The sequence below is a fragment of the Peromyscus leucopus genome, chromosome 2, assembly GCF_004664715.2.
Source record: "Peromyscus leucopus breed LL Stock chromosome 2, UCI_PerLeu_2.1, whole genome shotgun sequence".
NCBI lineage: Eukaryota > Metazoa > Chordata > Mammalia > Rodentia > Cricetidae > Peromyscus > Peromyscus leucopus.
In genome coordinates, this window is record NC_051064.1 from 31,347,653 (window position 1) to 31,371,606 (window position 23,954).

Below are 23,954 nucleotides of genomic sequence, written 5' to 3' on the forward strand. Positions count from 1 at the left end.
CTTACTCGATTGCTGTTTCAGTCAAATCAGGGCCCAAGACCTGGGGTATCTCAAATTTGAGTCATGAGTGTGGCACAGACAAGCAATTTCAGTGTTGTGTTACTATTGGAGTACCCATGGTTTAATCATACTACACATTCTCTGTTCCTGGTGGTGTATTTTTCGCATTAGCTGTTTCTTGGGGCTTGCAACCTGGTTCAAGTCTTATTTCACTTCCTGGGTATGTAATGAAGTGAAACACAGATTAGCATATGCTTACTCAGTATTAAGGGTGAGTTTTTAAATACTCCTGATGGACAGTGAAGTACAGTTCTCAACGAGACTGTTAGCATTAATGATGAACCCCAACTCCTGGTCCCAGGTGCTTTAAGTTAGACTTGGTGAAAGTCAAATGTTAAGCAGCAGTGATTGTATTTTACTGTGTTCTTCATCTACCCTACTCTGCTCACTCCAGGGCTGCCTATGATTGCTCTATGGCGAAGAAGAGACGAGCTGGAGAGCAGGCACTGGGAGTGCCAGTTAACAAGAGGAAATCTCTATTAATGAAACCCCGACACTACAGCCCAGACATGGACTGCAAAGGAAATCCAGACAGCAGGAATGAGGATGATGGCCTCTTAGAAACGAATGATCACTCCACTGCAGGTAGCAAAAAGGCATGGCCCAAACTTTATATACTCCTGTCACCAAAAGTCACTCCTAGTCTGTGGAGAATATATAATTACTGTGGTAGTTAAAGTATATTTGGCTTTGGAAACAAAAAATCCAAACACTTGTTTCACTCAATATTCACTTATTAAGGTGCTATTTGTTTTAATCAGATTCAATTTAGGATATATAGACACAGCTTGACTGTGGCCTGGACTCACTTCAAGTAATGGTTGAGTTATACCTGTAGCTGAAGTTTTATATGTCCCTCCTGGCCCACAGTCAGGACAATTCTCTCTCACCCGCAGGTCCCGCAGCCACTTGGACACAAATAAACACACATAGGCTAATATTGTTTTTAAACTATGGCCATGTCAAGCTCCTTGTTATCTAGTTCTTATATCTTAAGTTAAAACCCATTGTGTCTTACCAGTACTTTTACATCTTGCTTCTCATGGTGGCAGCTGGCAGCATCTCCTCTGCCTTTTCTTTCTCCTTCCTCTCTATCTGTTTGGATTTTCTGCCTGCCTCTAAGCTGTCTTACCATAGGCCAAATGGCTTTATTTATTAACCAGTCAGAACAACATATATTCACAGCATACAGAATAGCATTCCCATCATATGCCTCTTTGTAAAGAAGGTAGAAGACACTAAGCCTTAAAGCTAAAGAGTCTGTCTGAATAGATAGCTAATATCTAAAAGAATCCTTCAAAATTACAGGACATATTTAAGATTTAAGATAACTTTCCAATGATAAAGGTCAATGTAATGTTCATTAATTATATGTATATATACACATATTTGTTGTCTATATATACAGCTAAAATATTAACACATATTTTTATGAATAAGTATAGCATTATTTAGCCCCCAAATATAATAGTAATAGTATGACTCAATGTATGTGTTCTGTAATATTAATATTTTTACATATTTAAAATAATACCTAGAGCAATAGATTATAGAAATGACCTAAGGTTATTACCCTTAAAGCTTCTTCAGTAGGAGAACAATAGAAAAGATACCTCTGTGCTTATATTTATAAAATAAACCCTTTAAGCTTATCATTATAATACAGTAATTCAATCCTTTGCTCACTCTTCAGACATCCTTTACAGGATGAGTGAAATGTAGCTACTACTTTAAGGACTTAGAGTTTATGTCTTCCCAGTTCTCAGTTGCTGGCAATCACTTGCATCCAGGAGTTGAAGTGTCATTGATTGGTTTGTGCATGAGACTAAGGTGTCAGACATGCAAAAATCTCAAAAACCTATGAAAAGTTTAAGATATAAGGCTTGACTAATAAAGACTAGAATTAGACATGCACATATCCTATTGAATATATACCCTTTACTGAATGTGACATTTAGGGAATCAACATATAATAATAATAAGTAAATAGTTTACTTGAAAACTTAAACAAATATAAGATAGTAATATTTATAGATCATATTTTTTATAAGTAGAATTCTATAAATTCCTCTGAATATTATTTTAAAGGTATAAAAACATATTGACTGAAGACAAGTTTCAGGTCACAGAATCTTCATTTTCTTGGCTAAGTATTGAAGATTCTGTGGTTGTCTTCTGATTTGTACATGGATAATGATGTTTTTAGGCTTTCTCAAATTTAGTATATGGTTTTATGTATCAGGGCTCATATTTAAATTGTAATCATCTTTAACTTTTTCTATTTCCTTGGTCTGGCTACTTTTATATATTGATTCATAGACATGACAGATGGAACCTGATCTTAGCACAAGTTCTTAGACCTTTGTGGATTTGAGGTCTATCCATGCAGCTTGTCTATGAGCCAAAGGCTTTATTAGGTCTGCAGACCTCCCACCTTCTGCTCTAACAAGTTGATCATCATAAATGCTTATTATCAATTAAGTGAATATTGTTCAAATATATGCAGTAAAATATTCAGTCATAAGCACTTATAGACATCTATTTGCAGGCTTACAAAGGCTAATGGTTGCAGTTAATATTAGAGCTACTACTGATAGTGATGCTGGAATTACCATGGTGATGATTAATTTTCCACTCTGTGTATTTCAGACACTTTAAATGGTACCATTTAGTCCATTTTACAGTGTCACATAGTGTGTAGAAACCTGGTCTTGGTTTTACAGATGAAATTACTAAAGACCAAAGAGAGTTAATTCTGAAAGTAACACAGATTGCAGACTAGGGAGAAAGCACCTAGTAAACCATCTAAAGAACATGCAAAATAACTCTACCCCAGTTAGCTGTGCTCTGCAGACTCAGTTCTCCTTGCCCATATTCCCCTCAGAATGCATACTGGGCAGAGTTCTCACAATGTCTACATGAAGTTGCAACTTCTAAAAATGACAGGTCGCAAATGTTTCTAGCCTAGGTCAACAGAGAAAAGATTTTAACTTGCCTTCCGCTTCTGCAGAATTTTAAGCACAGGCACAGAAGGAGAGGGAGCGGAGGCTAGCGCTCAGTTCAACAGAAGTGCATCTAATTTCACTGCTCCTCTCTTCCAGGCACCTTGTTAGCTTTGCCTTACCAGGAGTGTGTCTAGTTATAGCTTCAGCTATACTGCTCAGATAATGAGAGTATAAAGGACTTATGAAGGCTGTGTTTCATTCCTTTCTATGGCCCAAACTTCACTCCACACTCTAACCTCACTCCAAAAGACTACATGTGGGCACTATGGTAGGTAGTTAGAAATCCTTTCCCCCATGTGGAGCTGAACACCAGGAAGAAAGACAAGCTCAGGCTCCTGGAAGAGACAGAAAATGAGAGCCATCATGAGTTCAAAGTATACCAGTTGTGGAGTTGCCAGCAGCATGGCCCATATGCTTAGTACCTGGGAATTCCTACCTGAAACACAGAAGTTTCTAGGAGATGAAATTATACTTTTAATATGTCACCTTCAATAAAAAAAAATAAAGAACAAGCCACTCCAGGCTCAGAATTTTAGAAAATAAATTCATTTTCTATGTTTTTTTTTTTCCTGCCAAAATTTGACTTCAAGAGTTCCAATAAATGAGTTTACCTGTACAGGAGTCCTCACTGGTTACAGAAGCAGAACTGAACCCAATGGCCATAAAACTCAGTCACACTAGGGAATTCATTCCAAAATCAGTGGCATTTTTCAGAGGAGTTCAGAGAGAGAGAGAGAGAGAGAGAGAGAGGTGAAAATTCACTAACTATATATAGGATTACCAACCACTCATCATGGAAACCTGGTTTATAGTCAGGAAATAAAGAAATAAATGAGCTTTTAAATACCAGACCAAACCCTTTTTCTTTAAAAAGTCTACACAAAAGAAAGTTTCCCAGCTCAAGTCCCTTCCCACCAAACATGCTTGGAAGTTCACACAGGCTAGAGAAAGGCTTAGGCCATTTCTAGAACTGCCAAGGTTCCCAATTTGCCATCTTTGTGATACTAGCAAAGTTAAGGTCTGGGTTGTATGAGAGTTTTATATTTTTGTAATTGCATATTTTGACCAATAATTTAAGGATCATTGTTCTTTCCAGCCTAAGTTAACTGGAAGTAGACTCAAGTGTCTTACTATAAATTTATTATGGAAAAGATTTCAATTTGGAAAAGTATTTGGCTATTAATATTCTTAGTGTCTTCTCCTAAGAATGGCTGTGTAACATGAGCCATCTTAGCTAGTAAGGCTTTCTAGGCTGTGGGATACTTGCAGTATATAACAGAGACAAGGATACAAGCTTCAAGCCATGTGGCCCTTGGTCTGGACCTAGCCCTCTACTTAATAGCTGTGTGGTCTTAAGCAAGCCCTGGGAGACCTCTGTGAGATGGACTGGAAAGCACTTTGTGGTATTGTGAAATAAAGAATGGGGCACTGCACTAGGCACATCACATTCATTGTCCAAAGAAAGGTTGCGGGTTCGTCTAGTCATTGGCCTGTCCTCATTCTGAAGATGAAAACCCAGGCTCCAGAAAGCAAGCGCTGACTAGAGTCATATAAGCAGATGGTGCCTAGCCTGTGGCATATGTAATCCCTAGGCCTCACATATTTGTGTATTGTGCTCCATCTTCTAGCTCTGAGGGGCAGATGCCAGTCTGTACTGCAATCTTCAAAGGCCTATGTGGTCACCTTGCTGAGCTTTCCTCTCTGTGGCCTCCAATGTTCCTTAGGAATGACTTCTACTGATGAAAGTAGGCCAATCCTGTTGTTCATGTTGAGGTGCCCCCTAGTCCCCTGATGTTAGTCTTTGAAAATAGCAGCTGAGGAGGGGGAGGAAGCCATCATTTACTGAGTGCATGTTGTGTGCTCCTGTGATCTCTGCAGTAATGCACAGGCTGGGCTGCTGTCCCCACAGTGCAAGTGGAAACCCCAGGCTCTGATGGGCTGAATAGCCTGTCCAGAAAGCACAGATACTAACAACAGAGCTCAAACTCCACGCCTTTGCAACAGACCTTACTAGTCTTCAGAAAAATAATACTGCAGAGTAGAGAAAAGAGAGAGCCGGTGGCAGGGCTGGGAGAAACAGCACCTTGTCTCAGATCTGTCATGTCAAATGCTAACTTAGGGTTTTTCTCATGCCCACAGTGAAATCTGGGAAGGCTTTTCAGAACAAGGAATGTTGATTTGTGGTTTAGACTATCCCTAGAAACCAGTGTGTATGTGACAGTGTGGATACCCCTGGCTTGGGGCTTCTCTCTTTCTGAAGAACAATTAATAAATATTTTCTTTTAGCATATAACACACAGTTGAACCAAACAATGATGTAAACTGGAAATGACCCAAAATGTAAGCAGTTGGCAGTCACTCAACGAAGCGCATTGTCACGCACATGTGCGAGTTTGTCACTCCGCCTCTCTGGTGATCTGCACTTAATAGGAATATTTTAAACTATGTAGCTAAGCAACAGAGGTAATTGTTGCTTTCTAGAGCTTTTGTTAGCACTCTAACACAGCCCAAATATGCATAATGAGGTATAATGTCTATAAATCATTATTGTACACATGTGGATAGTTAAGTGGAGTGAGAGAATGGTTCAATGAATTGAGCATATTCACTGAAAATGCTTTTTATTTGTTTTCTGTAGTTCATAATACTTTAAAATTATCATAACCCTTTACACTTTCTCTTAATAGCCAACTGTGATATTGAGAAAAACTTCATTTGCATTTTAGACTATGTTTAATATATTATTTAAAGCTGGAGTTGCTCTGATACAGATTCAGGAGAGGATAGGCCCATCCTATCAACGTTATGTGCTTGTTTATCCGGCCCCTTTTCTAGGAACTGAAATGTTAAATTTTTCAGTTTGTGTTGAATAGATCCCAACAAAAGACTGCACCCTATAATCAGCATTATTTACAGGGGCTAGTGTTGTGACTGAATTCTTCTCTGCATCCAAAAATGCTTTTAGTTACTATGGCAATATTTACTTGATCCTGGCAGTCCAGTGTTGATTTAGGGAGATAATTACCAGAAAGGAAGATGATGGAGATGTATTTTTGAGTGTCCTTGTCAGAGACAATGTTTATAAAAAAAATTGAATGAGACAAAAAAAACTGCACATTGTCTTCCAAACAGACATCCTCTCCCACAGCTTCATGCTGATGGCTGTACTTTCCTCCAAAGATGTTTATTAACAGAGAATGCACTTCACTTGGTGTCTTTAGCAGTATTCAAGGGGGCTTATCATTTTATGTTTCCCATCCCCCACCTGTCTTTGAAATATAGGAATGGTTGGTTTTTTGTTTGATTTTTTTGTTGTTGTTGTTGTTGTTCTGGTGGATGTTAGCAGACTCGTGGTAGGCTGTTTGAGACATTTCACAAATGGTGTGCACGGAGAATCCATATGCTCATTTGGATAGCTTGCATTGGGACAGCTTTGGTGAACTGACCCTACATATATCATGCATACATGCATATATACATACATACATTCATATGTACATGCAACAAGACAAGTTAAGGTGTGGTACTGACAGCTACTCTGGACTGGCCTGGGTACTTGGAGGTCTGCTTTTAGTCACAGGACCCAAATGGCTCATATTTGACACCTTCAAACCAAGTCTCCCTCATCTCCTTTATGTTATAACACAAATACATGCACATGTCAGACAAGAAAATGTATTACTATTTAAAATATTTAAGCCTGATATTTTCCCATTTATGTTTCCCTGAATATAGAATTGTAATATGACACCAAAAAGTGAGCAGAAAGATTTGAGAGCTTCAGAGTACTTCTGTCACAATCAGTGTAGAGGTCTTTGTATCTTAGTTAACATCCCATAAAAGCTGAGACTATTTCTGAGAAACTACAGAGAATAGAATTCAAATAATCGCTAAAAATACTTGCTATGATCCAGAGAAATTTGATGAACATTTTTCTGCAGTGTGTAGCTTGCACATTCAAGTACCTCCTGGCTGCTAAGATGTAGGAATGTAAGAGGGTGTAACAGCAGGAACCTCATGTGTGGTGCTGTGTTGCCGAAGTACCAACTTCAGTCATGACAGTACCCTAAAAGAACTTAGCTCTTCACATGCAAAAGATACAGAACCATTAAATTTATTTTATTTCATTTGTATTTTTCTCATCAATGTTTGTAAAATTAATAGACATTACACATTATGCATATTTTGTAGGCATACCAGTACCCATGTACATATACATGCAGATTTATACATATACATGTGTGTATAAAGTCACAAGTATATGAATAGTTATACAAACTCCTTAAAGTATTTTTGCCTTCTTGTTTGATTCATTGGTTACTTTTTAGAGGTAGGAATCTCACTTGTGGTCCAGACTAGCCTTGAACTTGCTAGCCTCTTACCTCTGATTCCTAAGTATTGGAATCATAGGCTCCTGCCACTACACGCAGGCCCTTTAAATAATTTTTTCCCAACATCTGTCTTCTTTTTTTGTAGAGGGAATCATGGTAAAGCCCATGGATGAGACTCTTCATTCACCTACACAAGAAAACGCACTCCAGAAGGAAGACCAATACATGTGTTATCCAGAGCTCATGGTTAAATCTCTAATGCACTTAGGCAAATTTGAAGAAAGTGTGACTATGCAGACCATAAATGAAAACTTAAATGACAGTGGCATCCAGTCTTTAAAAGCAGAGAGTGATGAGGCAGATGAGTGCTGTATGACTCATTCGGAGGATGGAAGAGTCAAAGTCCATAGTTCCCAGCCAGCTTTCTGCTCTTCTGGTGAAAGTGACAGTGACTCTGAGGGTGCAGAGAATGAGTGGGGCAGTGGCTCCAACTCACCAGAAGACACTGACCCTCCCAGAGCCCACAGACACAAGCTGACACACAATAAAAAGGACTTGTTGGAGGTTTCTGAGATGAAAGCTGAAGGTGACAAATTTACCCCTTGTGAGAACAGGTGTGGTTCTGATATTGATGGTAAAGAGCCACAGAACTCCCACATGGAACCCTTGGCTGTCAAAGTACAGCCTTCATTCCCAGAGGCTGAAGATGGTGAGAGCCTGGTCCCAGTTACTGAGGAGCCTGGAGAAATGGAGAAAGCGAAGGGGAACCTGAGTTTGCTGGAGCAGGCTATTGCTCTACAGGCTGAACGTGGTTCTGTCTTCCATCATACATACAAGGAGCTGGACCGCTTTTTCCTGGACCACCTGGCAAAGGAACGGAGACAAACCAAGGTTACTGATGCCAGTGGAAGGCAAATCTTTAACAATAAACGTAAGTTCATTTTTATATTCATTGTAGGAGGAAAGTTGATTTAGAGTTTGAAAATGTTAAATGTGCCTATCCCTTCTAAATTAGCCATTTGACAACTTATTGTAATTTAAAAATCAATTTGTAATCATAAAACATGCTGTTTCTTACTTTGCAGCTACTCTTCTGGTTACTGTTAGCTTAGAGTCTATGGGTGCTATACTGTCTTAACACCTGAAACCTTTATCCCTTCTGATTTTCTCATTGAATTAGCTCTTCAGAATCCCACCATACCTACTTTTTAACAGTGCTTGATTGGATATTTTCAGAAGACTTTAACTTATTTTATTAGAGAAATCAAGCTTATAATTTAATTTTTCTTTCTACCCTTTGTTGTGGGATTATGAAGCTGCTTTCAAGCTTCAAAATAACAGATATCAAGTCACTCGTAGACCAGGCAGGAAGTTCTGAGCCTTCTTATGAGTAAACCAGGTGTTAATATATTTGTAAGATGGTGCTTTCCCAGCTTGCCCATGGAAGCCCACAGACAGCTGGATCAAACTTAAATTGTCAGAGGAAATGTGCTTAGAGAAGACCTTAGATTGCTTTTCCAACATAATGGGAATGACACATCTTCCCTGGTGGAGGACTAAGCCTGTTCTCACACTCGTAGTCTGTAATGTTTGTGAGGGGCTATTCCTAGTAGTCCACAGGTGCCCAGAGAAACACTTAACATGGATTATGTCTAGGGTCCAGTCAGATTCAGACCTCCAGTATAGTAATGACACAAGCCAGGCATTGCTTTAGTGGGACAGTATGTTTGTGGAACTCGCTATGGAACATTTACAGATGAGGATACAGTGTAAGCACTACACTACCTATCCTGTGACACCTGTCAAGTAAGAGGAGCAAGAGGAACAATGGGGCAAGTCTGCTTGGTATGACAGAGCATTGTCCCAGGCAAACCAGGACACAGCAGCACTAGAGGATGAAGTCCCCTCATTGTGTAGTGCTATACAAAGAAAATGAAAGAAGAGGCAGGCTGAGCAGCTGCCCTGAGCCTGTGCTCGGGTTTCTTATCATGCAAACAGGTTCTGCCCTCCAGAGCATTTCATCTACAGCTTTGTTTTGGGAGGCCCAGGAGAGAGGTGCAGACAAAGGTGCACGGTGGACTGTCAGTGGGCCCCACCTGGGCAGGTGCCAGCCCCGTTATCTCCAACACCCTTTCTGGCTTCACTCAGACACACAGTGTGCTGAAGAGGGGAAGTGCTCACCGCCAGCCCTGTCAGTGCTTAGAAATGTGGTGTCATGTGGACGAGATCCAAGAGAGGAAGCAATCAAAACAGACACCGTAGTTTTTCTCCTCTCTGTGAGTGGCACTTTGTGATGGTGTCAAACCCCTCAGCTAATTTCTATCAAGCATTGAAGACTTTGACCAGTGGCATACAGGTCTTACGTGCCCAAATGGACTTGAAATTTGGCATTTTGTTACTGTTAAGTAAAACTTGTATGCACAAAGTCATACAAATCACAATTTTAATATACTCTAAATTTTCTCTTACAGAGTACAGAAAGGAGCATCCTCTCACATAAGTCATTTTAGTTAAATCTTGTCTTTACTTAACAAAGCTGTTTCCTGGGCATCCCTGTCCTCGGTTGTGCTCTGTGTACTTGAGCACTCAACTTTCAGCATCCTGACTTGTCCTGGACTGTCAGTGCTGGCTACGACCTGGAGGATCCTTAGCCCCTCCTTCTTTACTGAAACCATACCCTCATGCAATTAGATTACACACAGCCTGCTGTGCCCCATCTGCCTAGGACTGCTTGTAACCTAACAACTGGAGTGATTTGGTATCATAGGGACATGTCTGCTCATGCAATGTAGTACCATGGAGATGTCTGACACATTCCATGTCAGTGGCCTATTCTGGGTGGTTTCCTTAGAGGAGAAGGGTATGGACTTCCCATCTGCACATGATAGGCCCTTTCCTCTTACACCAAGCCAGCAGCTTTATGAGCAAGGTCTTGTAGATTACCAATTGTTACCATGAGGCCTCAAGCCTGCTCAGTATTCTTGTTGGATATCCCACATTGAGAGTTGCATATCCCTTCTGAAGGCTGTTTTGCTTCTTTCTCTGAGGACTCATATACTTCTAGTTTTCTGACCAACACACACACACACACACACACACACACACACACACACACACACGAACACACATGAACACACAATTTTTCCTGATCAGTATCCTGAGCACAAGTTTGGGCAGTCTGGACCATAAGATTGCATTTCTGTGTCAAGTTTAATTAGCATCTTGGCCATACATGTATGGATGTGTATGCATGTGTATGTGTTATATGAATGTACATGTGTGCATGTGTGTATGTGCATGTATGCACATGGATGTGAATGTGTATGCATGTGTGTATGCACATGTGTATGTTTGCATAGGTGCATGTATATGCATGTGTTCATGTGTGTGTGTGTGTGTGTGTGTATGTGTGTACTTATGCAAGTGTGTGTACCTATGCAAGTATGTGTATATGTCTGAGAATGTCAGTGTCAACCTCATCCACATTGCTATTCTGCATTCATTTATATTATTCATTTATAAGCCTCTCTCGCTCTCAATACCCTGAATATCAGTACTCCTGAGATTATCTTCATTCCGCCCATCTTGGGCTCCTATCCTGTGGCATCTTTCATACCCTCACAGGTCCTGAGTCCTCTGGTGGCTGGGAAGCTTGATTTTCTGCATTTCCCTCTCCTCAGATGCCCCACTAGAACATTTCCCTCCAAAAGCTTCTCCATCACCTCAGCTCTGAATCTCTGCAGCAGTGACCACAGCTTCCCTCTGTGGTCACCTCACATACTGCTGAGATAGTCCTCACAGGATGCAGAATCCTGGGGTGTGGTCACCTCACATACTGTTGAAATAGTCCTCAGGGGATGCAGAATCTTGGATTTTGTTTGTTTGTTTGCTTGCTTTGTTGTATTTTTTCACTTGCTTGTGTAGGACACAGCCCATCAGCTGCTCTGCAGGAAGCAAGCTCAACTTTTATGTGAGTAGCTGGTCCACTCCCAAATTCACCTGCTGCCAGGGACCTACAAGGACAAAGCCAGAGAGGCCTTCTGCCTATATGGTGGGCTCTTTGTCTTATAATTTTAAATCTGCCTTTTTCTAAACTCTCTCAATAGAGGATAGCTTGAGGTTAAATAAATTCTCCTTTCTCGCTTTTCTTTTTTCTTTTCTCCTTTTCAGGAACATGTTCACCTTCTGGCACATGGTGACTGTTTTTGTAGTAAAGAGTTAACTATAATATGTGACATGACAACTTAAAATCATCTCTGTTGTTAACAGTCCCTTGCCCTGTGTCAGCCTTTGCTTAGGAATCCAAGAAAATTGAAAATGTGTTTTGCTTCCATGGGTCTTAGTTGAGGGTTTTATTCAAAGGCAATGTAAGAAGAATGTTTATGATGGCAAAACTGAATAGTGTGATTGACATGGCAAGGCCACTCTATTGACTGATGAGAAGAAGCACCATGTGAGTGTCTCAATTCAATTTCTTTGTAGATTCACCAAGGCCTGAAAGGAGGGAGGCCAAGTGCCCCATCCCTGGCTGTGATGGCACAGGGCACGTAACGGGGCTCTATCCCCACCACCGCAGTCTTTCCGGGTGCCCCCACAAAGTGCGAGTTCCTCTGGAAAGTGAGTATTCCGTATCCTGAGGACATACCTATGCCATCATACACACAGCACAGCCTCACATGGTTGTCCTATGTTCCTTCTGGTTAGAATTAGGAATGGAAACATCATCTGTTTCCATGTTTCTTTAAGCAATTTCCATGTAACCATGTGAGGTGTTTGTGTGTATTTGTTTGTTTCTGATTTTGAGATAAGGTCTGGCTTATGTAGCCCTGGCCTGCATTCTTCCTCTACTGTGCCCAGTTTAGCTATTGTTTTTAAAACATAGTGTATTAGAAAAATCCAGGAATAGTAATTTCAGATGCAGTGACCTCCTGACCTGCCCTCAACATGAGATCACATGCTCCTTGAAATTCTCTCAGGATGCCTTGTCATGTCTGAGCCCCCCAGGGCAACAGCAACCTTTCCTCCTTCATACCCACCATAGTTCTTCAATGCCCTGGGCTGTAGAAGGAAAGGGAAGGACTAGCTGAGAACACTGGGCTGTTACATGATTTCTCATCTGGTTATTGGGACAGTTCTTGGTCTACCCCATGGGTGAAAGTGGGGACACTTTAAGATTCCCAGCTGTCATGACTTGGCAAGTCACTACTTTTCTCGCCCACACTAGCTGTGGCATTAGCAGTTTGTCAGTCCAGCCTTCTGAGGCTTCACTTAGCCTTACTCTTCCCAGTAGTCATCTGGCAGGGGAGGGTGGATGGACAGATGCAAAGTAACACCACTTAGGAAATAAAAAGGGCTACATACACCGACCTCCAGCTTACAGGGAAAGTATTGAAAGAGTTGTGTGGAAAAATAAGTTCTCTGCTGCCGTAGAGAAGTGTACTTAGAAGTAAAAGTGGAAGTGATGAGCTTCTCAGGGTAGAGAGGCAGCAGGCTCTGTCCCACCACGAGTGTGGCCCCAGAAGCATATAGAACAGTTCCTCAACTGTGAGCAGAACCATTTGGGGGAGGGGATCTAGGTCAATACTGTTCGGCAGTCAGAGCTGTTTAGACATGATCTATATTTCCGGGTTTCCTTTCTGAAGGAATGAGGGGCTTTGGTTCAGTACAAATACATCCCTGGAAGAACCATGGTGGACTATCTATCTGAAGTCATTTGAATGGAAAATAGAAAAGTAAATTTGATGGTGTCTTATGTATATGTGTGTATATGTTATGTATGTATGTATAGTAAATTGTTCTTACCTTTAACATGATATTTTGTGCTTAGTTCTTGCCATGCATGAGAATGTGCTCAAGTGTCCCACCCCAGGATGCACAGGAAGGGGACATGTGAACAGCAACCGCAACACTCACAGAAGGTAATTCTGATGACTTGCCAATCATTTACATTGCAAACTGCAAAAGAAACTTTCCACAAATGAAATAATAGGTCATGTGTTGAGAGAACTGTCATGTCACTATTAAATGTTACCTCTTGAAATAGCTAACAAGTAGTCTCAATCTCAGGAAAAATTATATTAGTGGTCAACTAAAATAATGAAACAGTTGTATCTATCTATGCTCAGGCTCCATGTCCATACAGCCATACACGGCATATTCTTTTCTGCCCTAGATCTCACCAGCACATGTGGATATTGGAGGCTGGCATTAGTGTTCCTTATGAGTTATCACAAATCCCACTCAGTAGACATTTAGAAGAGTTTCAATGTATAGTACAGGGCTTTGAGTGTAAACCATGCAAGGAGTATATGCATTTTTATTAAAATTTAAGCAAAAATAAAGCACATTGTATATGTTTTTATATACAAATACATGGTATATACATATGGATATTTTAAGTGAAATTTTATTTTATTTTTACTATGTATTTTTAAAGTGTATGTGTGTTTTTCCTGCATGTGTATCTCTGCACCACATCGGTGCAATGTCCACAGAGGATAGAAGATGGTGTAGGCTTTCCTAGGACTAGAGTTATTGATAGTTATGAACTGCCATGTAGGTGCTGGGAATCAAACCCAGGTCCTCTGGAAAAGCAGCCAGTGTTCTTCACCACAGAGTCATCTTTTTAGTTTTTTTTTTTAATTTTTCTGTGCACATTTCATATTACATGTGGGGTGTGTAGGTATGAGCTATGGTTTGGCTTATAAGAATATTTACAAAAGATTTCATATTTGTGCTTTCAATTTAACTAAGATATAAAATTTAGTCTAAAATTTTGCTAAAGTTAGTAAGATAATCATGGGTTTATCATGCTAATTTCTGTTGTCAGACAATTGGGTGTGTGAATGAACATATTGGATTTAAAATACCGAGTTTCAGAATCATTTTGGTATTTCCCCATTACATAAAACTTTGATTTTCTTTAAATGTATTCACTACTTGTCATTTCTGAGATGGAGCTAGGGATCAAATGTAGACAATGCAGTTTGCAAACCCTTCGGTATCATTTGTATGACAATGACGCTAAGTGAACTATTAATATGTCTTAACATTTGCTGTGTGACAAGGGTGCTGTATTTCTGTGCCAAGGCAAACCACATTGTCATGCTTACTCACATCCTCCAACTCTTCTTTTTTGAACAGTCTTTCCGGTTGTCCAATTGCCGCAGCTGAAAAGTTGGCAATGACACAGGACAAAAGTCAATTTGATTCTTCCCAAACTGGGCACTGTCCTGAGCAGGCTCACAGGTATGAACTCTGTTCATTGGATCCAGCAGAAACTCTGTTCTACGTGTGCCATTGCTCTGAGGGCTTCATGTTATGTTCAGTCACCAGTACATTGATGTGGGCAGCCAGTTTGCAAGGCTAGGGAATGCAGCATCATTCAAATGATCTAGTTAAACTTTCAGAAGTTTAACCTAAAGTCCCTATCTTTACAAGGATAACATAATATTGGTGAACCTAAAGGAATGAAATATACAATCACATACATTAATCCAATTTCTCTGTCACTAATATAACACAAGGTAGGCTCCCATTTGTGACTGATTTCTTTTTTGACTGGAGGAAACTCTATCAGGAACATTCAAAGTATGTGATTATTGTGTGCTGCCTTTAGGTCCACATAGGCACAGGGCTTCCAAGAAGGTAGCTAGTAATAAAGTGTCTCCCATGGTCCCTTGAGTGCCCAGGTTCCTCATAACATCTAGTAGTTTAGAAGATATTTTACATAAAATGAGTGTTGATACTTAAGGTAATAACAAGTTTATTCTGTAACAATCATGCATGTAGTAAAAGTTATTTGAGAGGAAAGAAAGGTATCAAATAACTGCTGTTAATGAGCCACTAAAAATGCAAAAACAACTAGTAGGCATTTTAGTATTTCTAGGGTGTTCTACTTTGCTTTCTATTCTTGTGATAAAACACTCTACCAAAAGCAAAGTGAGGGAGAAATGGATTTATTTAGTTTACACTTCCAGGGCACAATCCATCATTGAGGGGAGTCAGATCAAGAATTCAAGCTGGAGGCATGGGTTAACCTAGAGAAATAACACAGTGGTAAAGACTACTGGATGATTTTGCAAAGAAATGGGGTTTAGTTCCCAGCACCCACATGGCAGTGTACAACCATCTGTGACTCCAGTTCCCAGAGGTCTAGAACACTCTTCATGTAGGAAAAAATTTATCCATGCACAATAAAAATTTAAATGTAAAAAAAAAAAAAAACCAAATTCAAGCAAGTACTGAAGAAGAAACAAAGGACCAGCACTACTTACTGGCTTGTTCTCTGAGCTAGCTTTGCTACACATCCCAGGCCAATCTGTCTAGGAATGGATGCTGCCTGCAGAGGGCAAGGCCCTTACACCAAACATCAATCAAGGCAGTGTCTCACATATGGCCCCAGGCCAGTCTGATCTGGACAGACCCTCAGTTGAGGTTCCCTCTTCCAAGTTGACTCTAGGTTGTACCATGTTGACAATTAAAAAAGGGCAAGGGAAAACACACAGGATATGGCTTCTCTTGATATTTTTTTCTACAGATTCACTTAAAAGAATAAAAACCAACATTCAAGTCACATGAGTGAAAAACATCAAATGAAGATCACAAATTACTAAATATGTAGCAATAAGAAATCTTAACGTGGAATTCTTCGTTAGTATTGGAATGTTTTCTTGATTCTCCCTAAGTATGCTTATGAAAAGCTGCAATTGAATTTCTTGTATATTCATTGCTTTAGAAACTAATGTCATTTTATATTAGAATATTTCTACAATTTTAGGGTGATAAACCAACTTACAGTTACATCCACTATTCCCTCAAGCATTTCTTTATTCAAAAACAATTTTTTCATACAATATATTTTGATCATATTATTTCCCCTTCCCCAGCTTCTCCAGGTTCTCACCACCTCCTTACCCATCCAACTTCATGTGTGCTTACTCAGTCTCTCCCTACTCTTAAAAAAAAATTTAAAACCCCAAAAGTTAAAATCAAAATAAACAAACAAACAAAAAAAACCCAGTAAGACAAAACAAAATATGTGCATGTACATGCACACACTTAAATACTATGGAGTCTGTTTTGTATTAGCCAATTTCTCCTGGGCATGGCTATACCTTGGACTATATTGATATACCTAGCAGCACTGCAGTGGAGAAAACTGATTTTCTCTTTCCCAGCAAGAATCAGTTCCAAATGGCTTCTACACTGGGGGTGGGGCTTTGTGTCCACTTCCCCTTCTCTATGCTGCAATTTTGTCTAGTTTGAACTTGTTCAGATCCAAGCATGCTATCACACTCTCTGTGAATTCATATGTGCATCAGTCCTGTTGTGTCTGGAAGACACTGTTTTCATAAAATCACTTCTGGCTCTTACAGTCTTTTTACATCTCCTATGTAGGTTCCTGAGCCTTGAGGGGAAGGGTTTGATGAAAACATTCCATTTAGTACTGAGTGCTCAAAAGTTTCTCACTCTCTGAAATAGACCAGGTGTGGGTCTCTGTGTTAATTCCAATCTATTTCAAAAAGAAATTTCTCTGATGAGAGTTGAGCAATACTTTGATCTATGGGTATAGCAGTATATCATTAGGGGTCATTTTAGAGCCACATTCCTTTAGCATAACAGTAGTATTAGATTTTCCCATAGATACATGACAAATCTATTCTAAGGTTCCTGACCACTTTAGCAGAATCAGAAATGGGCTCCAACTCATGGAGTGGGCCTTAAAACCAAAATTTAGTTGGTTACTCCCATAACATTTGTGCCACTATTTACTAGTATCCTTCATTCAGCTCACTGATGTTAGTTGCAGGATTATAGCTGGGTGATACTATTACTTTTGTTCTCTGGTAGTGTGCAGAATACCTTGCACCATAAATGCTAGCCATAGTAGTGAAGCTTCCAGTTAGGCACCAGCTTGATTTTTCAATGACAGAGTGTTGTATTCAACAAAAGTCTTTACAATCAGGTTGTAAGGAGTAACCAATAAACTTAGAAATCACCAATTATGCCTAGGGGTGAGGGTGGTCTATAGGAACTCTTTGGCCCATTGGGTCAATAAAATGTGATCCATTCCTAGCACTGAGGATTTTACTTGGTGGCATGAGATGTTTAATTGGGGGGGGGGAGGCATTGTTTCCTACACTGTATGGTAACTTCATTAAATTTCTCTTTTTTTCTTATATTCATATATATTTTAGAAAGCTCCTATAGTAGTAGGTTTCCATATGACTTTTCAAATGGCCTTTAGTGTTAATTGTTCCTCCTTATACTTCCTCCTTTACCCTGACCTCTCACCCCCCTCTCACCTTAATCCTCCAATTCTAGCATGTCCTTTATCTCTTTATAATACTATATTCTATTTTCTCTTCATTGGAAGATACCCTCTTCCCCCTTGGACCTAACCTAACTTCTGTCATTATTCTAATTAAAACACACATAACCATCTATAAAAGAAAATACAATATTTGTCTTTGGGGGTCTGAGTTATCTCACTCAGAATAATTGTTTCTAGCTCTATCAATTTACCTGCAAATTTCATAATTGCATTCTTCTTAATAGATGAATAATATTCTATTGTATAAATGTACACACTTTCATTATTCATTCTTCAATAGACTATTTTCAATTTCTGGCTACAGTGAATCAATGCACGTGAGTGAGTATGTAGAGTCCTTTGGATATATGTTCAAAAGTGGTACAGCTGGAACTTGAGGGAGAACAATATTTAGCTTTTTCCGGAACCTCTGCACTGATTTCCATAAATGCTGTACCAGTTTGTACTTGTACCAGTAATGAATAAATGTTCCCCTTTCCTTGAATCTTCACCAGAATGTCATGTTTTTGTTTTTGTTTTTTTATTGATCTTGACTATTCTGACTGGAGTAAGATGAAATTTCAAAATAGTTTTGATTTGCATTTCCCTAATGACTAAGGATATTCAAAATTCTCTGAATGGTTTCTCAGTATTTGAGTTTCATCTTTTGAGAATTCCCCTCTTAGCTTTGCACTCCATTTTAAGTGGGCTATTTGTTTCCTTGGTGCCAAGTTTTTTAGTTCATATATTTTATATATTAATCCTCTTTCAGTTGTACAATTGCTAAAGATTTTTTTTATACCATAAGCTGACACTTTACTTGAATTATCATGTCCTTTGCTGTACAGAAGCTTTTTAGTTTCATAAGATTAACATTAATTAATTTTTGATCTTAGTGCCCACACTATCAGTATCCTGTTCAGAAAGTCTTTTCCTCTGCCAATGAGTGCCTACTCCCCACTTTCTCTTCTATCAGATTCATACTTGGTTTTAATAATGAAGTGTTTTTCTTCCTCTTGTCTATTGTAATTGTTAGTTTTGCTGGGTATAGTAGCCTGGCTTTCATCTGTGCCCTCTCAGAGCTTGTCCATGCCTGTCTAGCTTTCAGAGTCTCCTCTGAGATGTCAGATGATATTCTAATAGCTCTTCCTTTATATGTTCCTTGATCTTTCCCCCTTGCAGCTTGTAATATCCTTTTATCATTTTGTACATTTAGTGTTTTTATTACTATGTGTTATGGGGAGTTTCTTTTTAGATCCTATCTCTGATATTTGTTGTGCTTTTTGTAATTTTATAGTCATCTCTTTCTTTATATTGAGGATATTTTCTTGTATGATTTTGTTAAAAATATTTTCTGTGCCTTTACTTGGGTTTCTTCTCCTTCCTCTATACCCATTATTCATGGGCTTGGTCTTTTTGTGGTTTCCCAGATTTCCTGGATATTTGTTCTGTTTTTTTCCTTGTTTTTAAATTTTAATTTTTTTGACTGAGATACCCACTTTCACTACCTGTCATCAAGATGTGAAATTCTCTTTTCCATGCTTTTAATCTGTGGTGAGGTTTAGCTCCAAGGGTGGTGTTTTGATATCCTAAGTGTTTCACTTCCAATGTTATTTTAGTTTACATTTCCTTTAGTGATTCTCCTTGATTTTTTTTGTTGTTGCTAAATTCTACTTTCATGTCTTAAATTATTTTCATTCAACTATTTGTTAATGGTTTGTCAGTCTTCATTAAGGTATCTATTCATATTCTCATTAATGTCCTTAAACATATTTATAGTTTATATTTTGAAGCCCTGTCTTCTTCCTTAGCTAAGCTGCATTTCTGTAAGCCTATTGCAATATGGTTTCTGACTTCTAAAAGAGGCACATTTTCATGGTTGTTCTTGTTTGTGATTTTGTGCTGGGATCTAAAGATCTGGAGTTAGGAGTTTTGAGTATTTCTTGGTGCAGATATCTGGTCTCATCCTTTTTTTGGGTGAGTGTTCCAGTCCTTGGTTTCTGTTGCTTAATCTATATCCTAATCAAGTGTGGTGGCTCTGAAATCCCTGGTAGAGAGCTGTTCTGTGGGTATCAGGAGTCACAAAGCAAGTTAGGAAAGGTCGAGAGTGATGTTGGGAAGAACTAGGAGAACCCTGGGCCCACACCAAGAGGCTTAGTCCCTAGGCATGGAGGTGGACTGTTGGGTTGGTTTTTGGCTGCACCAGTAATAAAAGTAAGTCTAGGGGGACTGGTGTGGAAGACAGGGAAGAAGATGTAGGTTACTTGCCTGAATCTCAGCCTAGTGTGGTAGCTGAGAGTCATCAGAGTCAAAGAGGAGTAGAGACTGCCTTGAAGGAAAAGCTGAAAAAACTGGGGAGATCCTGGGTCTGCATATGAATCCCTCAAATATTTTTAATGTACAATTTGAAAAATTTTACCCAGTCCACAAGTTATCACAAACATTTTCAACATTTTATTTTGTTGTAAAGTGAAAAATATTTTTTATTCTGAAAATCCTGAAAGGTGTGTTTGTTTGTGATCTTTGACACACAGACCATAGCTAAGCAGAATTATACTTTGCTTGGCCAGAGCTTGCTGCACAGGTACCATGTTCCTGTTTAGTTCAGACACAAAAAAATCTACAGGACTATTTAACTCAAACTTAGAACAGAATAATTATATTAAAACTCTATGAGTATAGAATATAGTAATTTAGATACATCTTGAAATAATGATAGTTTAATACATAATACACATAGTGAAAATACATTTAATACCTCTGCATAAGGACTAAATACCCCTTTTTAACTGGTAGCAGTCTGGACACAGAGCATGGAGCAGCAACATAACCAGACTCAGCCCAAAGCATCTCCCTCTCACTGCATCTCAGAGCATCCACTCTACTGTGAGCACATCCTCTCTAAATTCTGGGTAGTGTCTCTGTGAACTGTCAGGCAGTGGCAATTCCATCTACTCTAAATCCTGACACAATTTTTTTCTATTTTCTTCAAACTACTTCTTGCCTCTTACCAGGACAAATTTGGTGAAGCAAATTGAATTTAACTTCCGCTCACAAGCCATCACCTCTCCAAGAGCTACTGCATCAAAAGAACAGGAGAAGTTTGGGAAAGTACCATTCGATTATGCCAGTTTTGATGCACAAGTTTTTGGTAAACGTCCTCTCCTACAAACAGGACAAGGACAAAAAACACCACCATTTCCTGAATGTAAGCTTCAAATTCAAATCCTAACGTTCATTACCCTAAAATGCATCTTGTATATGGGGGGGGGGTTATAAATTAAAATATAAATATAAAATGTGCTCTCTAGAGATGACAGGAAACAATAGTGAAATAAGTAAGATAACCATTAGTACTAATTTTATATCAAAGTTACACTGAATATTTTATTAGTTATTTCACAGATAGTACCATTATTGAATCTAAATATAACAGTGCTGAAGAGATAATTAGGATTGTAATCAATATATTGAAAGCTATGACAGCTGTTAGACTATATTATTTTAATTCATGTTGTGGTTGTGGCAATCTAATAAGATGAAATATGTAATACTATTTAAAACATTGAAATCATCAAAAGCCATCAGACTGAAGGTAGAGAAAGCTGAAAAATCTCAGAAAATCATTTAAGGAATCTCAAATTTACTAGGATAAAAACATATGACTGTCAAAACACTGACTAATAAATTTAAGGATTAATTAATATACAAACCTTCAAAATAGGTTAAATAGTATTCTCATTAATTCCCACACATCTGTGCAGAAGGCTGAACTGAACAGCTGTGCAATGTATAAGACTTGGTGGTCTTGTGTATCCATTTCTCTTAAATATGCTAATGAAAAGATGGAGAAACAGGTGTTAGACACAGATATGATGGGTAATACACCTTCACTAAAAAAGGCATCCACCTGGAGTCCTCTGTGAGCCATGCAGTTACTACAGCCTTAAAAATCTATGAACCTCTCAGATCTTATATCTGAATGGAGTAGGCATCTTGTCAGTCCAGTGTCTGCTTCATTATGTCACATTGACCCACATTTTCAGGAACCTAAAAGGCTACCTAACACCTACCTGTAAATGTAGATCCCATGGATAGAGCAATGCTTACATGTACAAAGTCTGTTTTTACACCCTACCCACTTCCAGATAGGTCAGCAAACTTGAAAGGAGTTTATCCATTATTGATAAGTACATAATAAAAAAAATCTACCTATTCTTAATCAAAAATTGTCCCAGCAAACCTGAGTAGCCATTGACAACTTGTTAGATTCAAAAAATATGTACACAATAATGTTTTTAGCTAGCAATCCAATTTGTATAAATATTTTTATTATATGTATACAATGTATACATGTGCATATACACTTAATTCACATGAAGGTAGATGAAGAGTACACTACCAACTCATATTGTTTGGTTTTTAGTTATAAAAACCATAATATAATTAGTAACATTTCATATTCTTGTAGTTACAGAAATAATATTCAGTAATATTTTTCATAAAAAAATAAGCAAATCTTTAAAATAAGCAATATTTAATCCAAAACTAATAACAAAGTGCTTTTATATCTTTATATCTTATATGTTTCTCCCATAACCATGGAGGGTGCTCACAAACAGCCCACAGTGAAGAGAAATATGCATAATTATGTCCTTCAGAAAATCCATGATACCCAAAACAAAACATAGAAAGTCAGCCTTGGTAACTAAATGGCCTATCTCTTCACCTTGAGAACAGGCTCTCTCTGTCCTCTGTTCAGGTCACTGAGGACTCTGTCCTAGTTAAGTATTGAACAAACATTCATTCCCAGTAATAAAAATACACCCTGTCTAAGCAGAAACCTCAGTGACAGCAGCCCCTGAAAGGTGCCTGGCCTTGGCCTGGTCATGGTCTTCCTCCTGTTCAGCTTGTGCACATGCCGGTCCTGGGCTGTTTGCTGTGTATGATGGGCTTTGCTCATTTGTTTAAATCTACAATTTTGCATACATATTGCCAATACACCTGCCCTGTAACATTGATGATGGAGTTTCTGTCACCTATAAAGAAAATACAAAAACTCTTAAGAGCATGGCATCTTTGAAGAATCACATCATCTGCTCTGTGCACCTTGGTGAAACCTGCCTGGGTAACCTTCATTTAACGTATCAAGAGATAATGGTTCTGCTTTAATTTATTTTAATGAAAGATGTTTTGTCTTTAAAAAAAAAAAACTTTGATGACTGAAGCTGAGTACATGCAATTGCTAATCAAATCTCTCTTCAACAGCAAAGCATTTTTCAAACCCAGTGAAATTTCCTAATGGGCTGCCTAGTGCTGGCGCCCACACACAGAGCACAATCCATGCCAGCTCTTATGGCCATGGTCAGTGCAGTGAAGACACCCACATAGCAGCAGCTGCTGCCATCCTGAACCTTTCCACCCGCTGCAGGGAAGCCACAGACATCCTCTCCAACAAACCACAGAGCCTGCGTGCCAAGGTAAGCTAGGCCAAGAGCATGGAAGGTGGGCCAGCGACTCGAGAATCAACTGCCTTTCGTGTCCTGCATCCACTCACTTCCCCTACTCCCTACCCAAGCAGGGACAAGCTCACAAAGGATTCAAGGAAGGAAGATGGGCTTATTTTGGAGGTATAGTCATCAGGGAATCAGTGACTTATGAGGTGGTTGAGGAGAATCTCATCACTGTTTCTGTTTTGAGGTATTTGGTGAACAAGGAAAGAGAGTAATTGTTAAAATGCATCTCTGCTGTGGAAGCTGTTTCACTGTCTGCAGATCAGAGCCATTTAGAAATAGTGTCTAGTGAAACATTTTTGAAACTGACCATAGAGTTCTATTGTACATGTCACCACTGCATAGCATGAGGACATTAAGACTGTAGTGTTTTCATCAGACTAAGGAGACTAGAGGCTTTAATGTTCAATCCAGAATCAAATTCTAGGACCTTTGTGAACACAATGCATTTCCTAAGAGATTAATCATATTTCCCATAGCTTTTCCTTTCTAACTTGGGAAATATTTATTTGTACTTACGGTGACTTAATGAGTGCACAAATACTCTGCATGCAGTGGGCCACAGGGGAGGCTGTAAGGGCTGAGTGTTTCTCCTGTTTACACAGATGGCCTCACTCAAAGAACTTATCACCTACCTAGATGATTAGAAGCCTGCCGATATAGAGCACCCAGACATTTTCTTGTCACAGATTTTACCCTTGCTTAAAATGGAAGATTTCCTGAGTGAGTC

The 23,954-nt window shown here is 39.0% G+C and overlaps 1 protein-coding gene across 8 annotated transcripts in view; it reads left to right on the forward strand.

Annotated features, from left to right (window-relative positions):
* The window catches only part of St18 (ST18 C2H2C-type zinc finger transcription factor), a 312,791-nt gene that overhangs the window by 248,539 nt on the left and 40,298 nt on the right, over positions 1 to 23,954 (forward strand). For all 8 annotated transcript variants that reach the window (XM_037202458.1, XM_028862338.2, XM_037202461.1 and 5 more), the window contains 7 exons: positions 455 to 645; positions 7,542 to 8,327; positions 11,879 to 12,013; positions 13,224 to 13,314; positions 14,540 to 14,644; positions 20,726 to 20,919; positions 22,980 to 23,191. In XM_037202458.1, coding sequence (XP_037058353.1) covers positions 455 to 645; positions 7,542 to 8,327; positions 11,879 to 12,013; positions 13,224 to 13,314; positions 14,540 to 14,644; positions 20,726 to 20,919; positions 22,980 to 23,191 — 1,714 coding nt within the window. The remainder of the gene's footprint in view (positions 1 to 454; positions 646 to 7,541; positions 8,328 to 11,878; positions 12,014 to 13,223; positions 13,315 to 14,539; positions 14,645 to 20,725; positions 20,920 to 22,979; positions 23,192 to 23,954) is intronic.